Below are 21,934 nucleotides of genomic sequence, written 5' to 3'. Positions count from 1 at the left end.
TTCATTTCAGTCTTCGCTTACCTTTCCATGGACGCCGGGTGGCGCTGTGTCATCATTTCGCTTGTATTTTGTTCCAGTAGGACTTCCGGGTTCTAATGTTTACAACTGGCAGCAGCGTTGGGATCACAGAGCTGTGTTCCTGGCTCATGAAAATCATATCTATGTTCCAACAACATGTTCTGGAAGTGCTAGGATTTACAGAGTGTGACGGTAGGCATTAACGCATCACTACAGTAGTCATAACGATGTAACATCTGAACACGAGCTAACACGTAGCATGCTCATTCAGGATGCTCAGGCTAACAGCTAGCACTAGCTTGTTGACAGTAACAGTGTGTCGTGTTGTTAAGTGAGAATATTGTGGACGTTCTGTCCATAAGAACCCGGACCCATCTACTTTTGGGGAAATTAAGGGGAACATAATTTAGACTAAATAGACCACTTAAAAGAAATTTCTGACAAGAACCCCCCCCCCCCCCCCCCCCCCTAGTGTCAAATATCTGAAATGTGACATATGTCACATTGGGCTTTAATAGTAAAATAACTCTTATTTTTAACTTTAAATTAGTTTGAACATTCTTTGAATTGAAGAATAACAACATATTAACTCAATATAATCAACTCAATATAATTGAATCAGCTAAATTAACTGAGCAGATCATAATAATAGTTCTAAAGTTTAGGGTTAAAGTCTCTAGTTGCATTCTCTATAGCAACTAGAGAATGCAATTCCTGAATAAATTGCTAGTGGGAATGCTTTATGCTGAAAAGCTGACGCTGAATTGCTTTGCTGAAATGTAATGTGTAAGAAGAAAGTGAATAATTTAGACTGAAATGATACATGAACACTGGCGGCTTGAATGTGTGATAAGAGAAGAAAAGAAAGTAAAAAAGGCTTGGAAAAGCAGCAGAATATTTGAACTGCAAACTTTTGAACTAACTTGTTTGTTTGTTTGTAGCCTTTATTTAACCAGGTGAAAGCCCCTTGAGATCAAAAGATCTCTTTTTCAAGGGTGACCTGCAAAACTTGATGGTGAATGATCTGTCACCATGGCAACGGTATTTGATGACACCCCATAATACTCTTAGATGTGTTGATGGCTGCATTGTTACCAAACCTGTGAAGTTTTGGGCCATTTGGAGCATTTTCACTGAAGTTATGAGAAAACCGTGTTTCATGGCGACCATTGTGTTGCCATGGCAACGGCATTTGAAGAAATCTCAAAACTGTCCCCTAGATGTCTTCACGGCTGGACTGTTGGCACACATGTGAAGTTTGAGCACTTTTTGACCATTTTCATAGTTCAGAGTTCAGTATCGTGTTTTATTGAAAGGGATGTGTTGCCATGGCAACAGCTTTTGAGGAAAACTCACTATTGGCACATAGACCATTAACCATTATCTGAAGTCTGGTGCTGTTTTGACCCTTTTCATAGGCGTTACGACAACATCGTGTTTTTTGGCGAGGAAACGGCATATGGTGAGATGTCAGATTTGACGTAGAGCTGTTGAGGCATGGAAAGGTGATATACAGGTGAAGATTGGGGGACGATCGGACCATGTCCATTGGAGCTACAGCAACATCGTGTTTTTTGGTGAGGGATAAGTTTCCATGGAAACAGCCTATGGTGAGATCTCAGATTTGGCATAGAGCTGTTGAGGCATGGACCAGTGATATACAAGTGAACATTGGGGGACGATCGGACCGTGTCCATTGGAGTTACAGCGATATCGTGTTATGGCGAGGCATGCCATAAACATGACATGTTATACAATATGACATCCTCGTGGATTCATCTTCTTATTACAGACACATGCATTTCCTAACATTCGGTCTATATGCTGTAAAATGTATGATCTCTTCGATTTACACACGGCATCTATTGTCCGTCTGTCCGTCCTGGGAGAGGGATCCCTCCTCTGCTGCTCTCCCTGAGGTTTCTCCCATGTTCCCTTTAAACTGTGGCTTTTCTCTGGAAGTTTTTCCTTGTACGATGTGAGGGTCTAAGGACAGAGGGTGTCGTTTTTCTCATACTGATATTCTGAACAATCTGTGCTGTTGTATTTGCTGTAAAGTGTCTCTACTGTAGGCTATTTTTATTTTATGTACAGCACTTTGGCTCGACCAAAAATCATTTATAAATGTGCTATATAAATAAAACTTGATTTGATTTACCATGGTAACACCACATTATGTAACATCAGATTTGAGCTGTTCAGGGCCACAGTGTTAACCATCATGTTATGTTTGGTGGCGTTCTGAGCATGTCGGTATCTCCAACACACAGGTTTATGTTTGAGGTAACAAGGTTATGAAACACCTGTGCTTGAGTCCAGAGATCAGAGGTTTCCATGGTGATGTGCAGTAATCAGTGAGAGGAGAGCCTTTCCATTGTTCTGAATGAGAGATAAACCTCTTACATGTGAACGTTTTGTTGAAGAACCGTAACAGATATCGGTGACATTTCAACGTGTGAAGCATGTCAAGGACCCTGAGCGTCTGAAGTGTGCTTTTTGTGTATTTTTGGGTCCATAATGTGGCCTTTTTGGCAGATTAACTAAAGGTGTGCAGCCGCTGCTGTGAGGAAAGATCAGGCTGAACTTACAATGGGCCTTAATGGATACATGTTGAACGTTTTTGTCACTTCATGCCCTCAAGAGACATTTTGTTTAATTATTTTGCTTAAAAAATTATTTTCCAATCTAGGTTTGAGCATTTTGAACATTTTGAAAACCTGAGGTTTTCCTAAGTTTTTCATGAAAAATTATATCTCAGGAGTGTAGGGTTTGGGAATTGTGGCAGGTTTAAAAAATATATATGGAGGCGAATTTCAAGCTGTCCCCCACTCTAGCTGTGACATCACGCACTCGAGCCTTAACAAGCTGCGCAATACACACTAATGTTAAAATCTGAAGATGGCCTCTTCACCAAGGTCTGAACAATGTTTAATATCTCTAAAAGTATTAATCTGATTTAAAAGTTGTGTGACACAAATAATGTCAGAAAGATGTGTAACATTTTAAAGTTTGAATGAGGTGTTTGAGTGAAAGTATGAAGGAACAGTTAGCAGTTGAAGTCGCATGAAGATTTTTCAAGTCTGAAGAGTTTTTCCATTGACTTCCATGTTAAAAATGTGATGAATTATATCCCTGGAATTATGAAAGTTATGAATGAAAAAAGTAATAGCCATCGATTCCCGATCGACCTGAACGTTTTGATGTTTGAATGGAGTTTCTGCGATGTGGGAGCAGAAGAGGCGCAAAATTACCCGAATAAGAATAAAGAATGTGTGCGTAGAAGAATGCTGTATCAGCATTCCCACTAAATGATTCAGATTTTATATGATTGAATTCTACTGGTTATTGCAAAAATAATACATTGGTAACTCAGTTGCATGAATGCTTGGTATGGAAAAACATCCTACTCAGATCCTTTACTGAAGCTAAAGTCCTAATACCACTGTAAATATACTCCATTACAAGTAAACATGTTATGTTACATCTGTAAAAAGTAACTGGTAACTCCAAATGACAAATAAATGAGGTGGAGTCAAAAGTACAATATTTCCCTTTGAGATGTAGTGGAGAAAAAGTCTAAATGGGCAGAAATGGAAGTACTCAAGTAAAGTATAAGTACCTCAAGTTGATACTTAGTACAGTACTTGTGTAAATGTACCTGGTTACATTCCACCACTGCATATGTTGGTGCACAGAAGGCTGGGTAAAAAAGGAGCTTTCTATAGGACAGATGTAATATTTTGCACATTATAATTCAAACAACATGAACAGTCATTTTAGGATCTATTACACAAGAATAGATATGATCAAGTTTAACTTATTATATCTTCATTTTATCACATCTATTTGTCACAGGCTGCAGGGCTCCATCATCTGCTGCTGAGATTCCAAGAATCGATAAACTATGAAGAAAAGCAGACGTCCAAGGCCATCGCAGAGCAGCGGGACGCAGACGAGCGTCACTGAGGAGAAGAAGCCGTCTGGAAACAGAGGCCGACCTAAGAAGACCGTCCCTGTTACCACTGACAACCTTTACCATGACGACGCAGAAAAAGACAACATGGCTGACTTAGACTGCAGTGTGAACGCAGCTGTCGACACACAGAAACCTCCAGAGGGCAAGACCAGAGCCGCAGGTCAGTGTCCCGGGAGAATGGAGGACGCTTTATTCATCCAAAGTTGGGAAATTGGTTTGTCACAACAGCATTGCTAAAAGTCATAACAAAATAATATAATAAAATAAAAAAAGAATACAAAATAAATTGTATCAATAGAGTATCTTAAGAATACACAATATAAAATATGCAATATACATTTGAATACTGCATAAAAACCAATCTACTACAGAAACAGAAACATATAGATGTAATTGGGTTTGGTCACATAGAAGTCACCAAAATAATATATTTAATAAAAATGCAGTTAGGTGCTTTGCTTATCAGAAAACATCTTCTTGGATAGTTCTGCTGTCCATAAAATAAATCAGTTGGTCGTCACAAAGTGGAAGTCAATTGTATTCTCCTGCGTATTGGATCAGATCTATTCTGATATGACTGTCTTATAGGTTCTAAGCTATGTGAACATGTCTGACCAAAACAAAGCCCGGTTTGATTTGCAGTTTATTTAATGGTGTCCTCTGCGTTTAGCTAGAAGTGACTTATATTCAAGGTCCTTACTTGGATATATTTACTTTAGATAGGCTCGGGGAGTAATGGATTACATGCAAAAAGATTATGTAAGTATACAATCGATTCCATTACAGTAAAACCATTTTCTTTTTTAATCGTAATCTTCTAAAACGGAGCATTTTCTGTCCACTCAGATATAAATTCTGCTCATGTTCTGTATAGGCTACTGCGTGAATATGCTTCATGAGATGAAGAAAAGAAAGTAATCAGGTTACATTACATTTATATTGTGATAATTAGTTTGGCTACTGACTACATGTTTGTACAGGTCATTAGTAATTGTTTCAGAATACATTTTTAAAGTAACCCTCCAATCAAGCGTCCAGATTTGCATCATGAGGGACAGTTCATAAGAACATCTGCTGCGTGTCCTCCACCAGGTCGCCTGTCCACCGCCCTCTGCCGGCTCTGCCACGGGAACTTCTCTCTGCGCAGCCTGCGACACGCCTTCAACAGGAGGCCCCGGGGGGCCGCGGATATTACTGACGATGAGCCGACGTCCCTCCTCTTATTCCACACAGACTTCCAGCGACTGGTGGGGGTCCAGTTGGATCGCGACCCCCGATTATCAGAGTTCATTTGCAAGAAATGCCACTCCAAGTTCTACAAGTGCCACAGCATCCTGATCCGGTTCCTGCAGAGAGTCAACCTCCCAGCGGCCGGGAAAGAGAACCTGAAGAGCTGGTGAGTCTGAGAAGAGGACGCATATCTTTCAGTGCGTTTGTTATTATTACAGTTGTGACGACTTGTCTGCTTTCAGACCATGTGGTGATGTTGTGCGACTCAAAGTTCATACCACACGTTAAGAAAACAGGACAACAGTCAAACAAATCAAAACAAAAGAGGCAAAACTCAAATAAAATAATAAACAACTAAGATCACCTTTCTGTTTTCTACGTTGTGTAATATAAATGAACGGTTTAAAACTGATGGCGTCTTCACACACTCTGTGTCTCTTAGAAGGCTGGTGGGAATGTAGTATTTTATAGTCTCTTGACGACAGAAGTCACAATTACATGACTATATTTCTGTATCATTTTTACAAAACAAAGCACTGGCTCTAACAAACAGTCTGGCCAAGTGTGACTATACTATAAGAATCTCTGTTGTTCAAGCATAAACATCTCCAAATATGAGCTGCTGCCTGGTTCCCTTTCAGGAAGAAGTGTCCAGAAGCCTCCGTAAACCACGTCCCGATAAGTAAGTAAGAGCATTCCTTCTGTGGTCGTTCTTACAGAAATGAGATGAAACGCAGGTGGACTGATCTCCTTTATCTGTTGCTGTTCCCCTTTAGCTCCTCACTCCTTCACCTCAGACCCTCAGTGCCTCCACAGCCTCGTGTCCTGGGCCCACCATCACGGGGGGGCCTGCCGCTCCTGTCCCGACCTGAAGGAGGTGCTGGAGGGCCGGGGCTGGGGCTCTGTTCAGGCCGCCTGGGGGTGTGTTGATGGTCACAGATATATCATGGACACTCAGCGCACCCCAGCTGCACAACCATTCTCTATGAACTCATGCAGTGGGAGGGCCAATGGAGAGGGAGGGGTGTCTTGGGAGGAGGAAGAGGAGGAGGGGCGCAGCGGGAATGTGAGGACAGCATCGGGGAGTGTGAGCACTTTAGCTCAGCACTGTCCGGCTGCAGTCCTCTCTCAGAGCCCGGCGGACTGGACCTGCAACCCTGAAGGTGAGACTGCTACAGCTGTTACTGGTGTGTCCAACGATCAGTCCTGGAGAGCTCAAGAGAAGCCTGGAGCTTGAGATTTAAGTGGTTAGTTGCAAGAAATCCTCAGTCTTCTGATACAACCTCTTCATATAGTCACAGATATTACACAACCCTTCATCGTTCACTTATTGACTCTAAATCTGTTCTTTGTCTTCTAATTTATTTAGGTTTTGTAGTCATACTTTTTAGCTTGCTGCAGCAGGGTCATCATGTTCTGATGTCACTCCAGCAGTGGCTTCAAAGGAGAGTGCACGTGCTGAAGTGAAGTCTGCATGAGAGGATAGACATGTTTACTAAAAAACACTCAATACAAGATATAAGAAGTTAATTCATATGCTAGTCCCCAGAGGGGTCAGAGAGGAGGGAGCAGGACGGTGATCTTCTGAGCATGTTATCAATATGATGCGAAGCACCCACACATGAGTGATGAGTGATACGTCCAGCCCGTTGGTCGATGACCAAATGCAAATAGAATGAAATAAAACAGCAGAAAGAATACATATGAATGCTGGGCATCAATCATTCTGTGTTTTTAATATATCACTGTTATCGTACAGTAGATCCCCTCAGTACTCAGATGTATTTCCTGGGATGTTGAACTGTGATGTGTGTGGTGTAGTGTTTACCCCGTCAGTTTAAAATAATTCTTTCGAGATACCATACCAATAATAACCTTCTTCCCATTGCCAATGACGATTGGATTACTGATTATTTCACATTTATGGGATGTAGATCGTGAATCCCATTCTTAAAACTACTTATTAATTTTGTTATGTATATCTTGGTTTATTCACGTAAATGAGTTGCAGGATATGAAAGGTTTGTGAAACTCTGGCATAGATTTGCGCAGACGTAATTTGTTACCATCTAATATGTAATATACCATCTCATCACTGAGCATTCTCTAAATGTCCCGCTGGTTTGTCCCGTTGTGTTTTCCTCTCTCAGACTTCACAGGTCATGACGAAGCGTTGTCCCCTGCTGTGGCCCAACTGGAGGACAGGGCCCCCGACAGTGATCTGTCTGACAGGTGAGTCCCTCTGGGTTCCTCTCCCAAGCCTCAATATCTGTTGCAATGATGGAAGGTCTTAACCTCTACACTTTAACTCTGTGTGTCTGTGTGTCTGTGTGTCTGTGTGTCTGTGTGTCTGTCTGTCTGTCTGTCTGTCTGTCTGTGTGTGTGTGTGTGTGTGTGTGTGTGTGTGTGTGAAGGGTGATCTCCGAGGATGACTTTGAGGAGAGTAGGAGAGGGCGGTTATCTGACGATGAGTTTGAACCAGACAAAAGGTGGGTGCAGATATTCTTCAGTTTCTTCTCAAGCAGCAGACGGACTGCCCTAACCCAGACTGCAGGTGAAGCCAGACAGGAGCAGGTCACAGTGTTTAGTGAAGCTTTCCCCCCCCCCCAGGGTGAGCGTCCCCAACAAGAGAAGAAGGAGCCTGAAGGCCCAGGAGGAGCCCAAAGTTAGAAAAAAACCTGGACCCAAACCCGGCTGGAAGAACAAGTTGAAACCTAAAGCGTACGTACACGTCTATATTTCGTTATACACAACCTCCATCCAGCATCAGTTTATTTAATGTATACTTTATGGGAAGTTGTACCATGGGGTTTCAGGGCCATTCAATGCAAGAGGGTCATATTACAAGAAAAGACCTTGATATTCCTTAGAGATTGAAAAAAAAGAAATACATTTGTAAGAGAAAATGAAAATAAAAGAACAGATACAACATGTAGATGTTTCTTTATGGACCTTTGCTCACTGCAGGTGACCCTAACCATTATGACTCTGCTTTGGGCACAACTCAATTCAGACGGCAGCGTCTTGCAAATGTTTGACTTCATAAACTTTGAGAATATGCACTTTTTAATGTACTACTTTAATTTCAGGGAATATTTAAAAAGATAAATGTATGAACCAACTCAATCAATCGCAGTTTCCCATTTAGATCTTGGAAACTCTGAATTTAAATCTATTCTGGTTTCTGCAGGTCTCCCTTGAAAAGAGAACATTGATCTCAATGGGATTTTACCTGGATAAATAAAGGTTTTGAATTGAATTATGAATCATTATAATTTGTTTACCCATTTGGCCCTAATGCTTGGTCGTGAAGCTGTAGGTTTGTATAGTTCTTAAGAGGTCTTATTCCTGTGTTGTTACAGTTCACCTCAGTACACTTTGACAAGGTTGTTCAGCATGCATCGATCACACGACCTTTGTGTTTTGTTTTCAGAGAGGAGCTGCCGAACATCTACAAGTGTCCGTATCAGGGCTGCACCGCCGTCTACAGAGCTCCTGATGGTTTGAAGGTCACATTTCAAAAACCATGACATCATTTCACTTTTATTAACGGATACATACGCCATTATTGATCCAATTACTCAATGTGTATCAATCCAGAAATGCTTCAGGACTTAGTATTTCAGTCCTTTAGTTCTTCTCCATACTACTCCATATTCTGTATAAAGTTTCAAAGTGCTTTGCTTTGACTGTTAATGGACTGAATTTCCTATTGGGGGGGTTTAGAAGCACATCAAGGAGCATCACGAGGAGATGAAGGAGCGGCCCTGCCCTCACCCCGGCTGCAACAAGGTGTTCATGATCGACCGCTACCTGCAGCGCCACGTCAAGCTCATCCACACCGGTAGGGTCACTGGGGTCTGTTTCCTTACATCACATGTACCACTGATTCTATTGGCTAGCACTCAAACACATTGTACGTGATAGGCAAAGGGGCGGGATATCTTTAAGGTGTTGACCAATCACAATAGAGCCAGCCAGCTAACCAATCAGAGCTCTGGTTTCAGACAGAGGGTGAAAAGAGGTGCTGCAACACAGGCAGTATGAGAAAAATAAAGAGCTTTTTGAACATTAAAGCATGGAGACATGTTCCAGTAGAGACACTAAATACTGATATACACCTGAACATCAGCAGGAGAGGACTCTTTAAAGTAGAGACACTAAATACTGATATACACCTGAACATCAGCAGGAGAGGACTCTTTAAAGTAAAGACACTAAATACTGATATACACCTGAACATCAGCAGGAGAGGACTCTTTAAAGTAGAGACACTACATACTGATATACACCTGAACATCAGCAGGAGAGGACTCTTTAAAGTAGAGACACTACATACTGATATACACCTGAACATCAGCAGGAGAGGACTCTTTAAAGTAGAGACACTACATACTGATATACACCTGGACATCAGCAGGAGAGGACTCTTTAAAGTAGAGACACTACATACTGATATACACCTGAACATCAGCAGGAGAGGACTCTTTAAAGTAGAGACACCACATACTGATATACACCTGAACATCAGCAGGAGAGGACTCTTTAAAGTAGAGACACCACATACTGATATACACCTGAACATCAGCAGGAGAGGACTCTTTAAAGTAGAGACACCACATACTGATATACACCTGGACATCAGCAGGAGAGGACTCTTTAAAGTAGAGACACTACATACTGATATACACCTGGACATCAGCAGGAGAGGACTCTTTAAAGTAGAGACACTACATACTGATATACACCTGAACATCAGCAGGAGAGGACTCTTTAAAGTAGAGACACCACATACTGATATACACCTGAACATCAGCAGGAGAGGACTCTTTAAAGTAGAGACACTACATACTGATATACACCTGGACATCAGCAGGAGAGGACTCTTTAAAGTAGAGACACTACATACTGATATACACCTGAACATCAGCAGGAGAGGACTCTTTAAAGTAGAGACACCACATACTGATATACACCTGAACATCAGCAGGAGAGGACTCTTTAAAGTAGAGACACCACATACTGATATACACCTGAACATCAGCAGGAGAGGACTCTTTAAAGTAGAGACACCACATACTGATATACACCTGGACATCAGCAGGAGAGGACTCTTTAAAGTAGAGACACTACATACTGATATACACCTGGACATCAGCAGGAGAGGACTCTTTAAAGTAGAGACACTACATACTGATATACACCTGAACATCAGCAGGAGAGGACTCTTTAAAGTAGAGACACCACATACTGATATACACCTGAACATCAGCAGGAGAGGACTCTTTAAAGTAGAGACACCACATACTGATATACACCTGGACATCAGCAGGAGAGGACTCTTTAAAGTAGAGACACTACATACTGATATACACCTGAACATCAGCAGGAGAGGACTCTTTAAAGGAGAGACACTACATACTGATATACACCTGAACATCAGCAGGAGAGGACTCTTTAAAGTAGAGACACTACATACTGATATACACCTGAACATCAGCAGGAGAGGACTCTTTAAAGTAGAGACACTACATAGTGATATACACCTGAACATCAGCAGGAGAGGACTCTTTCAAGTAGAGACACTACATACTGATATACACCTGAACATCATCAGGAGAGGACTCTTTAAAGTAGAGACACTACATACTGATATACACCTGAACATCAGCAGGAAAGGGCTCTTTAAAGTAGAGACACTACATACTGATATACACCTGAACATCAGCAGGAGAGGACTCTTTAAAGTAGAGACACTACATACTGATATACACCTGAACATCAGCAGGAGAGGACTCTTTCAAGTAGAGACACTACATACTGATATACACCTGAACATCAGCAGGAGAGGACTCTTTAAAGTAGAGACACTACATACTGATATACACCTGAACATCAGCAGGAGAGGACTCTTTCAAGTAGAGACACTACATACTGATATACACCTGCACATCAGCAGGAGAGGACTCTTTAAAGTAGAGACACTACATACTGATATACACCTGAACATCAGCAGGAGAGGACTCTTTAAAGTAGAGACACTACATACTGATATACACCTGCACATCAGCAGGAGAGGACTCTTTTAACGTAGAGACACTACATACTGATATACACCTGAACATCAGCAGGAGAGGACTCTTTAAAGTAGAGACACTACATACTGATATACACCTGAACATCAGCAGGAGAGGACTCTTTAAAGTAGAGACACTAAATACTGATATACACCTGCACATCAGCAGGTGAGGACTCTTTAAAGTAGAGACACTACATACTGATATACACCTGACCATCAGCAGGAGAGGACTCTTTAAAGTAGAGACACTACATACTGATATACACCTGAACATCAGCAGGAGAGGACTCTTTAAAGTAGAGACACTACATACTGATATACACCTGAACATCAGCAGGAGAGGACTCTTTCAAGTAGAGACACTACATACTGATATACACCTGAACATCAGCAGGAGAGGACTCTTTAAAGTAGAGACACTACATACTGATATACACCTGAACATCAGCAGGAGAGGACTCTTTAAAGTAGAGACACTACATACTGATATACACCTGAACATCAGCAGGAGAGGACTCTTTAAAGTAGAGACACTACATACTGATATACACCTGAACATCAGCAGGAGAGGACTCTTTAAAGTAGAGACACTACATACTGATATACACCTGAACATCAGCAGGAGAGGACTCTTTAAAGTAGAGACACTACATACTGATATACACCTGACCATCAGCAGGAGAGGACTCTTTAAAGTAGAGACACTACATACTGATATATACCTGAACATCAGCAGGAGAGGACTCTTTAAAGTAGAGACACTACATACTGATATACACCTGAAATTGAGCAAAACAAATATATTTTAAGTTGCCGGTGTTAACCTGTGTTTGGCTTGCACTGCCTACTTTGTGTTTCCAGAAGAGAGGAACTACATCTGTGACCAGTGCGGCCAGACCTTCAAACAGAGGAAGCACCTCTCAGTTCACCAGATGAGACACTCCGGGGCCAAGCCACTGCAGTGAGTGCTCCTGGTGTAGTCTGCCACGTGTGTAGCTTATGAACAATTATATAAAGTATTTTATACAAAAAGAAACATAATCGATTGGGGCACTTCGGAATATTGCTGAAAATGAGATATGCGTCACATGTTGATGATACCTAACACCACTTTTTAAGGGTATATACAATCTTCAGAAGTATAAACCTAACATCACGGTCACATGACCTCACGTCACCACTACTAAGCTGAATGCAGCTAATGTTTATCGTGATGACGTTAGCAACCGCTGTTTTCTGATACATAGAAGCTTAGAACAACATGTTTAGATATCTTCAGACTGTGTTAACCACAGACCGCTTACACACTTTGGGGCTTGAAGACTGGACTACTAACCCTGACTGCATTTGGTGAATCATTTAGAAATAATAAATGTGAGTGGTGAAAGCAGGCTTCACATGTTATTATGGTTTACATGTTTTCCCGTCAGATGTGAGGTGTGCGGGTTCCAGTGTCGCCAGCGAGCATCGCTTAAATACCACATGACCAAACACAAGGCGGAGGCGGACCTGGACTTTGCGTGCCTGATGTGCGGGAAGCGCTTCGAGAAGGCCCACAACCTGAACGTCCACATGTCCATGGTGCACCCGCTGATCCAGGCCAAGGTCCAGAGAGGGGGCAGCGAGCAGCCGCCCTACTCTGAGCTCCACGCACTGGCTCTGAGCGGGGAGGGGGGGCAGCAGGAGCAGGACAGGTGACAGCAGGCGTGCTGCACCGGGATATAACAGCCCCCCCCCCACTGATGTTTGTCTCTCTTCTCTTCCAATATACAAATGATTATCTAGGTTAAGGGCCAAGCTGTTGTCTGAAACATTAAGTTTCATTTCAGAAGATATAGGATATTTACTATGTTATGGAAAGCTTTAGAGTGTGTACTTATCCTTTCATTCCAGATGTAAGCTGTTATTCCATTGTCAGCCTCTTCTGACTACATGTTTAGGGTGTGTAGCTTTCTTTGGGGCATACACAGGCCCTCCTGGGGCCGTCACCGTTCTGATGACTGGAATATGCATCTGTACACACAGTTGATCTGACAGCAGAAACACAAAGTCGCATATAAACCGTCTGACCGACAGAAATGCAGTCCTTTCCTGCAATAGTTTTGTTAGCTGAACATATTGTGAAGTACTTGTATGCAGTGTGTATCTTCCTCACACAGGATGACTTCCAATGACTGTTTTATTTTGTCACTGTTTTAAATTAAGTTATTACAATGCTTGAATCTGTATTGAAAACAGTAAAAGGTGTTCATGTGTATAATACGTCCTTTGTGCATTTATTATGTATACACAAATGAATGAAGGGAGGGGGGGGGTTCCTATGCCTGACGTCAGCGAGCAGCTTCAGAGGAACTCCATCTCTGGGCTGTCGGGGTCCAGCTGCAGAGAGAGAGCTGCTGACACCTCGGGGTCCAACGCTGACACCTGGGACTGCAGCTGCACGGACAGGAAGGAGAGGGGGGGCAGGGACGTGGTTTTGTTAGAAAAGTTATAATACATACATACAGAATACACATATTCTAACAATATCTTTTTGGCAACTAGAGCAGAAACTATGCTACGCTGCTGTAAAGCTATTCTCTATTAAATGATTAGTAATATTAAACGTGTCTCAGGTCCAAACTGCTCCACTTGGGTTACCAGAAATACACCCAGATTCTACATGTTCTCAAATAAACCTCTCAAAGTGCACAATTCTTTGTGCACGCTATTTTCCGAACAAGTTATCCTAATGCAAAGTGGTGGGGACAGAAGTGGGGGGGACATTTCCCCGGTACAGGGGCTGCAGGCTTGAGGAGTAACGGATACATGTAATGGGATTACGTAATCAGGATACAAAGTTACATAATAAGACTAAGTAATCAGATTACTGTTACATTTCTAGAAATTGGGGATTACTGACAGTAACAGATTGTTACAGCAAAAGTAAAGAGCCAAAAATTGTTTCATATTAATTAAGAAGACATGCATAAAATATTTAAGATAAAAATGAAATTACAATTTACAAAATACACATCAAGTACCAGTAACGGTATTTAAAAAGTGTAGCATGTACAGTATAAAAAGGGTGTGATAGCAGCCAGGTGATTGTATTAAAAGTAGAAGTATAGTTATTTACAGATTTAGTACAGAAGTTGAATATATATAATATATATACCGCTTCATATTTATTATTACTGGCTGTATATATATATATATATATATATACCGCTTATATATAATATATATATATATATAAAAGTACAGATATATATATATATATAAAAGTACAGATATATATATATACCGCTTCATATTTATTATTACTATTATTACTGGCTGCTGTCTCTTATTTTGACAATAGTAATAATAAATATGAAGCGGTATATATATACCGCTTCATATTTATTATTACTGGCTGCTGTCTCTTATTTTGACAATTCAACTTCTGTAATAAATCTGTAAATAACTATACTTCTACTTTTAATACAATCACCTGGCTGCTATCACACCCTTTTTATACTGTACATGCTACACTTTTTAAATACCGTTACTGGTACTTGATGTGTATTTTGTAAATTGTAATTTCATTTTTTTTAATATATATATATATATATATTAGGGCTGTCAAACGATTAAAAATGTTTAATCAGATTAATCACAGCTTAAAAATTAATTAATCATGATTAATCACCATTCGAACTATGTCCAAAATATGCCATTTCTTTATGTATATTGTTGTGGGAATGGAAAGATACATGAAAGAAGGCGGATATATCAATTTAACATACAGTATCTATGTTTATTATAACATTTGTCTGCGTGTCAAAATGAAAGACAACCCACACACCTATCAATCATCAAACCGTGGGGTCTTAATTCATTACGTGTTGATTTCTATCAACGGGGGAGTACTTCAGGAAAGTCGACAGAGGGGGGGGGGGACTAGTGGAGTACTTCGTGACCACAGAGCGTGAACGTTGTGATCAGCTATTTTAGCGCAGTTCTCCAGTGAGGGGGGGAGTCTCCCTCCGCAGCCGGTTGGCGTAGTTTTGGCTCAGTTCCGTTGTACAGACCGACGTTAACAGCAGCCCTGTCTGTGCACACGGAGACCGACTCTGTCGTCCGGTGATCTAACCGCCTTCTGGAAAAGCTTCACAAGTACGTCGGTACGCAAATGCGCTTTGTGACACAAGTGACGGTACGCATTTCAGATTACGCACATAACCTGCGTACCAGTTATGTGTACCCCTGTACCAGAGCCATATTATTACTATTATATGGCTCTGCCCTGTACTACAGCAAAAGTATTCTCCGTCGGGACTTCCTGCAACAACACCACGCCGTTATCAAAGATGTTCTATTGAGAAGACGATCACTACGTGACAAAAGTTTTCAAAACCGTGGCTACTGAAATCAATCTTACTAACTGCTGTCTGTGCAATTTACTCCGCGCGAGTTGGCAGACTTTATTTTGCTTACTTTAACATCATTTTTCATGGTGGGGCTAAGCCATTTCTTGGTATGGGTGTAGCCTACCCCAGCCATACCCTGGCGCTGCCACTGGTGGCACGTATGGGGCGGGCCATTCTGCACATGTGTTAAATATTTTATTAAATATGTTAAATATTTATATATATTGCACAACAGGGGTGATATATTTAAGCAATAGCTCACGACAGGCCGTGGTTCGGCCCGACGCGAAGCGGAGGGTCGACAACCCCCTTAGCTGTGATATAATGAGCATATATCACGGCCTTTCATAAAACGGTTACCAAGTGTGGCAATATGAAAAAAAATACACACTCTAATTTAAATAGTTTTTATTAGTAAATAATGATGTTCAAAATAAAATAGTCCCTCCGTTGCCTTCTGCGCGAAACATAGGTTGTTATGCAACAACACTAACAGCTAGCGAACATATTAGACAGAGAGCGTTGATCCATTATTTGGAAATTTATTTACATTGATTTGTATGTTGCAGTTTATTGTGCAGCCACTGAAAACCTGTCCAGCATCAGTAGCATGGCTTACGTGGTTACTTGTTGAGGTTGTTCTAGGCTGTTGCTTGGCGTGGTGAGAATATTGCTCCACTTTCTCCGGTCCCCGAGATTCGGTTACAGTAGCTCTAGAGAGAGCTTTCGCACCTGTGGCCACTAACGGTCATCATTTCTCTGCTTTGTTTCAAGACCCGCATCAGAAAGCTTTTGAATGGTGGTACTTCTCCAGTTGGTCCACCTGCTCTTCACGTAGCTCTGCATGTCGTCGTTTAGGTGCTTTTTCTTCTGGAGATAGGCACTGCTATGGCAAGCCTTTTGAGTATTTATTCAATTTCCTTGATATCAGACGGCAGCGGCCTGCACTAGTTGGCTCCTTGATTTCACTTGTTGGATATATGGTCAAACTAGTCAGGCACTCTGCTTTATTAGTTAAATAAAACATTTCACTAGTCGCTCTTTTTCAGCAACTAGTGGCCCTTTTGTCCGACTAGTTACCACGTATGCCTTACTAGTGACGCCAGGAGCAGCACTAGTAACGCCAAAGTCCCGACATGTAAGCTTTTTGATGAACTAGTGGCCCTCTGACCGTACTAGTGACCCTAAAAGTCTTACAAGTTAACTAGTGCGCTGCAAAATCTCCGACATGTTAACTAGTCACACAAAATAAGCACGACTAGTTAACTAGTGGCACACATTTGTCTGCACTAGTTAACTAGTCGCGCCCAGAATAACTCACTAGTTAACTAGTAAAGGCAACACGTTCACTAGTTAACTAGTTGACGCCTCTTTTGACCTTACTAGTTAACTAGTGGGGCTCAAAATGTCTACGCGTTAACTAGTGAACCCTTTGCCTTTTACTAGTTAACTAGTGAGAGAAGTTTAAATTCCACTAGTGAACTAGTGAGGCCTACAATGTTCACTAGTTAACTAGTGGATCCCAAATGTGCACTAGTCGCACTAGTTGCACAGAATGCTAATGAGGAGGAGGGGAAATAATGCATCGAGGTCTCCTATTGGCCCTAAGCTATAGAGCGCCACCCAGCCAACATAGTTTATTTAAGAGCTTAAATACACTGTTTTAAAATATGACCATATTTACAAACATAAAACAAAAGTATTTGTGTTATTATGATCATATGACTGTATATCAAATTAGGTAAGGACATTGAAGACTTTCTTAACATTAGAAAGTTGCCTTAGGACTGCAGACAGGAATACAGATCCACTTTAAAACATTATATTAAGCTGCCATTTGAAAGGAGCTGGATTAGAATGGCATTGTGAAAACAGAGGGACATTATTGATGGATAGAAAGAGGAAGTAACCCTCTTCGGATCACAGCTTTGAGAGATCGCTGTGACTTCCGTAAATAGTAGTCTTGGCAAATATGGAGAGGTTGTTTATCTTCATTCTATCGTTATGCTGTTTTTAACATCTGTCCAGTGTTTCAGCTTTATTCATTTCATGAGCACCGCTGATAAAATGTCCCGCGATCACTTCCTCTACTTTTGTGTCTCGAGTGCCGGTGCTCTCACACACAAGCGTGCGCACATTCGCACCAACAAAAAAAAAAAAAAACACACACACACACACACACACACACACACACACACACACACACACACACACACACACACACACACACACACACACACACACACACACACACACACACACACACACACACACACACACACACACACACACACACACACACACACACACACACACACACACACACACACACACACACACACACACACACACACAAAGCAGAAACATGTATTTCTCTAGGCAAAACACACTGACTGACTTCCCACGGACAATATGTGAACAGTAGGCACTAAATACCCGACTGATTCACCTCACGTCTTCAAGACGTTGCGAAAAACATCGCAGGAGAAAGCCCCCTCAGGCTCTCCCTCAGAGCCGAACTGACCAATCAGAATCTGGGTCCCGCCTGCTTCATTTGCATATATAGGCTGACTAGTGAACGTGTATGGCCTTCACGTTCACTAGTGAGCCATATGAACGGCAACTAGTTAACTAGTGGATGCATATCGGTCTCCTATTGGCTCTTACGATAGACCTCGCCCATCAATCTTCACAGAAGTTCAAACACAAACATGGGAACCCAGAAATATGTGTAATATGTGATTTTCACAGAGCACGCGCCCCTTAAGCCCCGCCCCCGAGCTCCCACTCTCGGCTCAGTAGAACGAATGGAGACAGAAAATAAATCTAGATTCAGCTTTTAGTGCATTTTACAACTTTAAGGACTTAATAATTCTTAAGGGCTATCAAATAGTTCATACTGAATTACTGAATGAACTTTACTTTTGAAATGATTTCTCACAAAAACATTTCTAAATTATAGTAAATTATTAAAAAGTTTTAGTCAATACGTTTTTCTGCCTAAAATAGTAAACTATATGAAACACCAGATGCATGGCAATTAACCCATTTTTACCCGCTATTTAAATTTACTTTGGTTAGTTAATAAAAATATTGATATTATATAAATATATATATATATAAAGCATATAATTGATGCAGTCTTTCTGAACACTTTTTGAAAAAAATACTGCAAATGAAGAATATTTAAATGTCTGCACAGATAGTGCCCTAACTTACAGCAGTTGAACAGATTTGTGGAAGGATAAATTCTTCATGAGCTTCAATGGATCTCTAGATAAAGGGCGTTGTGTGGTTGCTTGTATTATCCTCAGATAGTGGTTTGTTTAAATAACTAGTGACATTTTAATAAATATTGCAAAAAAGGGCTCCAAAAAAGGCATATATATATAACCTGGCCGGCCTAGCCAGTGTGTATTTCTTCAAGCACCACAAGATTCATAGTTTATAAAGTACAATGCTGGGCCATTGATTGTGTCATTTCTCCAAACACATACAGTAAAAATGGTGCTGGAAAAGGACTTTACATTGTAATATACTTAAAGACAGGACTATTCAGTTAACAGAAGAGAAAAAGGAAAGCAAACTGTTATAATGGGTGATGTAACAGTAATGACATAATATGAGGTCCTTGGCACTCAGACTCTAGGGGTCATGTTGTGATCATGGGGCATCACCCTCACAGCATCAGGACAATGTCATATGGAGTCAGACGCTGGAAGTGTGCTGGAGGCGTTGACTGGGCCTGATGGAAGGGTGAGGCTGAAGAATCTGAGAGGAAAGAACAAGTGGCTGAGAAATAATCATATATTAAAAGACAACAGCTTCATCAGAAGCCAGCCAGAGTGACAGAGTGTGTCAGTGTGCTGAAGGACAGACCAGCTCCCAGACTCTAAAGACTTTCCAAGGTGTAAAATGCTGCTGCCGGAGTACTGACTGGAAGTGTTGCTGATATCATGTCCACCATCCTCTCAAAACACTCTGTCCAACGATATCAGTCTCATGAAGAAAGGTTTTTTAACGCTTACTCAAAATAGCAGAGAAACATGCATTTTTGTTCTCAGGAGGGGACTGACAGAGGAGTACTGGAAAAGTACACAGTAAGTACTTCATAGCACTTGTGGGGTAGTTTCACTACTGAGTCCAACAGGATCAATTTCACGAAGAACTAATGGCAACACAAAATAATTCCCTCATCAAACTCAGCAGAAGTGGCTTGATGTTGTTCTCAGCAGGGACTTTGACAGAGGATTACTCAAACAATACACAGTGAAAGTACTTCAATGTATTATAAGTAGTAGGCTAACTAATACATTCATCAAAGACAGCAGAAAACATGCATTATGTAGCCTACTATGGAGGGGACTGACAGAGGATTACTCACAAAGTACACAGTAAAAGTACTTCATTTTATTTCTGGTAGAAGTCAAACTAGAACCGAGTCCAACAGTGTCAGTTTCCTTAAGAACTTGTGGTAACAAATATTTGTATCACTCTTCAAATATAGCAGGAATGAAGAGCAGCTGATTTGAAAAAGCAAACTCGAGTGACCGCAGAGCAGAACCGCTGTATAGTTTAAATCTCCTAACAATGTTGTCCATTTTAGAAACAGGCTTATTATATTTACAGCCGTAGTAACATCCATGTTCTGGGCTCAACGTGTGTCTTGGCCGTTTTCGTCGTGATCGCTAAATTCCCCTTGTTTCCCTTTGTTTATAATATTATCACCGCTTTTGTTTTGAAATCACTTCCGTGAGATTCGCCCCTCGCTCCAAGGACCATGAGACCATTTAGCAAGGTACAAAGCAGAAAGGCCTCTCAGACGCTCCTCCGTAACGTGTTTAATAAAGAAACACAACTGGACGGAGATACACGGATTATCATGGCTCAAGATCCTGCTCTTGTTTCAGATGATTCATACTAATGTGTGTATTTAACATCCACATCACTCTTCAAAACTGAAACAACTAAAACATTTTTTTTAAAGCATTGCAGGCCTAAAGCTCCACGCCAGTGACCTGTATTTTAATTTCTTCCAACAAACTTTAAAGATGGCAAACAGCATGTTTTTAAAGATTTAATCTTTTAAGAAACAAAATATCAACTTTCAACAGAAGGGTTTAAACACACGTTTTTAATGCAAATAAACTTAAACTTATGTATATATATATATATGTATATATATATGATATACATCATAGTTAACTATACATAGTCTCAAATGCTTAACTTGTTTATGGAGGCATAACCATTTAAGACTGATAAATTAACACTGAAACCACTGTTTCTTTGCATTAAGTCATGCTGGGATGTTTGCTCAAAGCGATTGCATGTGGCACAGCCCTACCTAGAAAAAGATCTATGCTGATAAGGCTCTTCACTCAGTTTGGACACTGACCAATCAGAATCTGGGTCCCGCCTGCTTCATTTGCCTATGGCTGACTAGTTAACGTGTTGGCCATATGAACGGCAACTAGTTAACTAGTGGATGCATATTGCAGCTTACACGTTAACTAGTGAAGGCAAAATGTTCACTAGTGAACTAGTTGAATCCTGTTTTGGTCTTCTAAGCTGACTAGTGAGGCTCAAAATGTGCACTAGTTAACTAGTGAGGTCCAAATTGTCCACTAGATGCACTAGTATAATTGTGTTTACCTTACTAGTTAACTAGTTACACACAATTTAGCTGACTAGTTAACTAGTGAAGCCTTAGAGGAGTCACTAGTGAACTAGTGACACAGATGTGTTGCTTACTAGTTAACTAGTGGAGGGCATTTTTTCTCACTAGTGAGGTTTTATTATGAACATGTTAGACTTTGACCTTACATGTTACACATGTTTCTAACATGTAAGGCCTTTCCTTCGACTAGTTTGGCTTTGTTCGCACTAGTGAGGTACTGCATGCAACTAGTTAGCTATTGATTTAACATGTATGTCTTTTCCCTGAACTAGTGGATATTTAGAGCCCACTAGTTGTGCTTTTGTTCTCTCTAGTTCAACACAATGACTCACTAGTTGACATGTACGTGCAACTAGTTCACTAGTGAAATGTTTCAAAGTCATACATGTTTACTAGTGCATTTTTTGACACATCACTAGTGAACTAGTTGCACGTACATGTCAACTAGTGAGTCATTGTGTTGAACTAGAGAGAACAAAAGCACAACTAGTGGGCTCTAAATATCCACTAGTTCTGGAAAAAGCCATACATGTTAAATCAACATCTAACTAGTTGCA

General features: G+C 40.9%; 2 protein-coding genes across 2 annotated transcripts in view; one reads left to right on the top strand and one right to left on the bottom strand.

Moving 5' to 3' along the window:
• The first annotated feature begins 91 nt into the window (after positions 1–91).
• Positions 92–13,563, top strand: znf276 (zinc finger protein 276). Its single transcript, XM_034086812.2, has 12 exons — positions 92–210; positions 3,874–4,154; positions 5,087–5,390; positions 5,866–5,906; positions 6,001–6,387; positions 7,375–7,456; positions 7,639–7,713; positions 7,835–7,945; positions 8,658–8,733; positions 8,951–9,068; positions 12,165–12,264; positions 12,734–13,563. The coding sequence occupies exons 2-12, from the start codon at positions 3,923–3,925 to the stop codon at positions 12,999–13,001; spliced, it is 1,794 nt and encodes a 597-aa protein (XP_033942703.1). The 5' UTR covers positions 92–210; positions 3,874–3,922; the 3' UTR covers positions 13,002–13,563.
• The window catches only part of LOC117449257 (Fanconi anemia group A protein-like), an 85,629-nt gene continuing 77,159 nt past the window's right edge, over positions 13,465–21,934 (bottom strand). Inside the window, exon 42 of the mRNA XM_071203865.1 lies at positions 13,465–13,739. Coding sequence (XP_071059966.1) covers positions 13,647–13,739 — 93 coding nt within the window. The 3' untranslated portion in view covers positions 13,465–13,646. The remainder of the gene's footprint in view (positions 13,740–21,934) is intronic.

Source organism: Pseudochaenichthys georgianus, chromosome 7 (genome assembly GCF_902827115.2).
Source record: "Pseudochaenichthys georgianus chromosome 7, fPseGeo1.2, whole genome shotgun sequence".
NCBI lineage: Eukaryota > Metazoa > Chordata > Actinopteri > Perciformes > Channichthyidae > Pseudochaenichthys > Pseudochaenichthys georgianus.
This window is presented reverse-complemented; position numbering and strand designations above follow the sequence as displayed.

Bases quoted from the DNA above. Each gene is read 5' to 3' on its own strand.
- znf276 (XM_034086812.2), top strand. From the start codon at position 3,923: ATGAAGAAAAGCAGACGTCCAAGGCCATCGCAGAGCAGCGGGACGCAG. The intron at 6,388-7,374 runs GTGAGACTGCTA...TTCCTCTCTCAG, and splicing joins CTGGACCTGCAACCCTGAAG to ACTTCACAGGTCATGACGAA. The intron at 12,265-12,733 runs GTGAGTGCTCCT...TTTTCCCGTCAG, and splicing joins TCCGGGGCCAAGCCACTGCA to ATGTGAGGTGTGCGGGTTCC.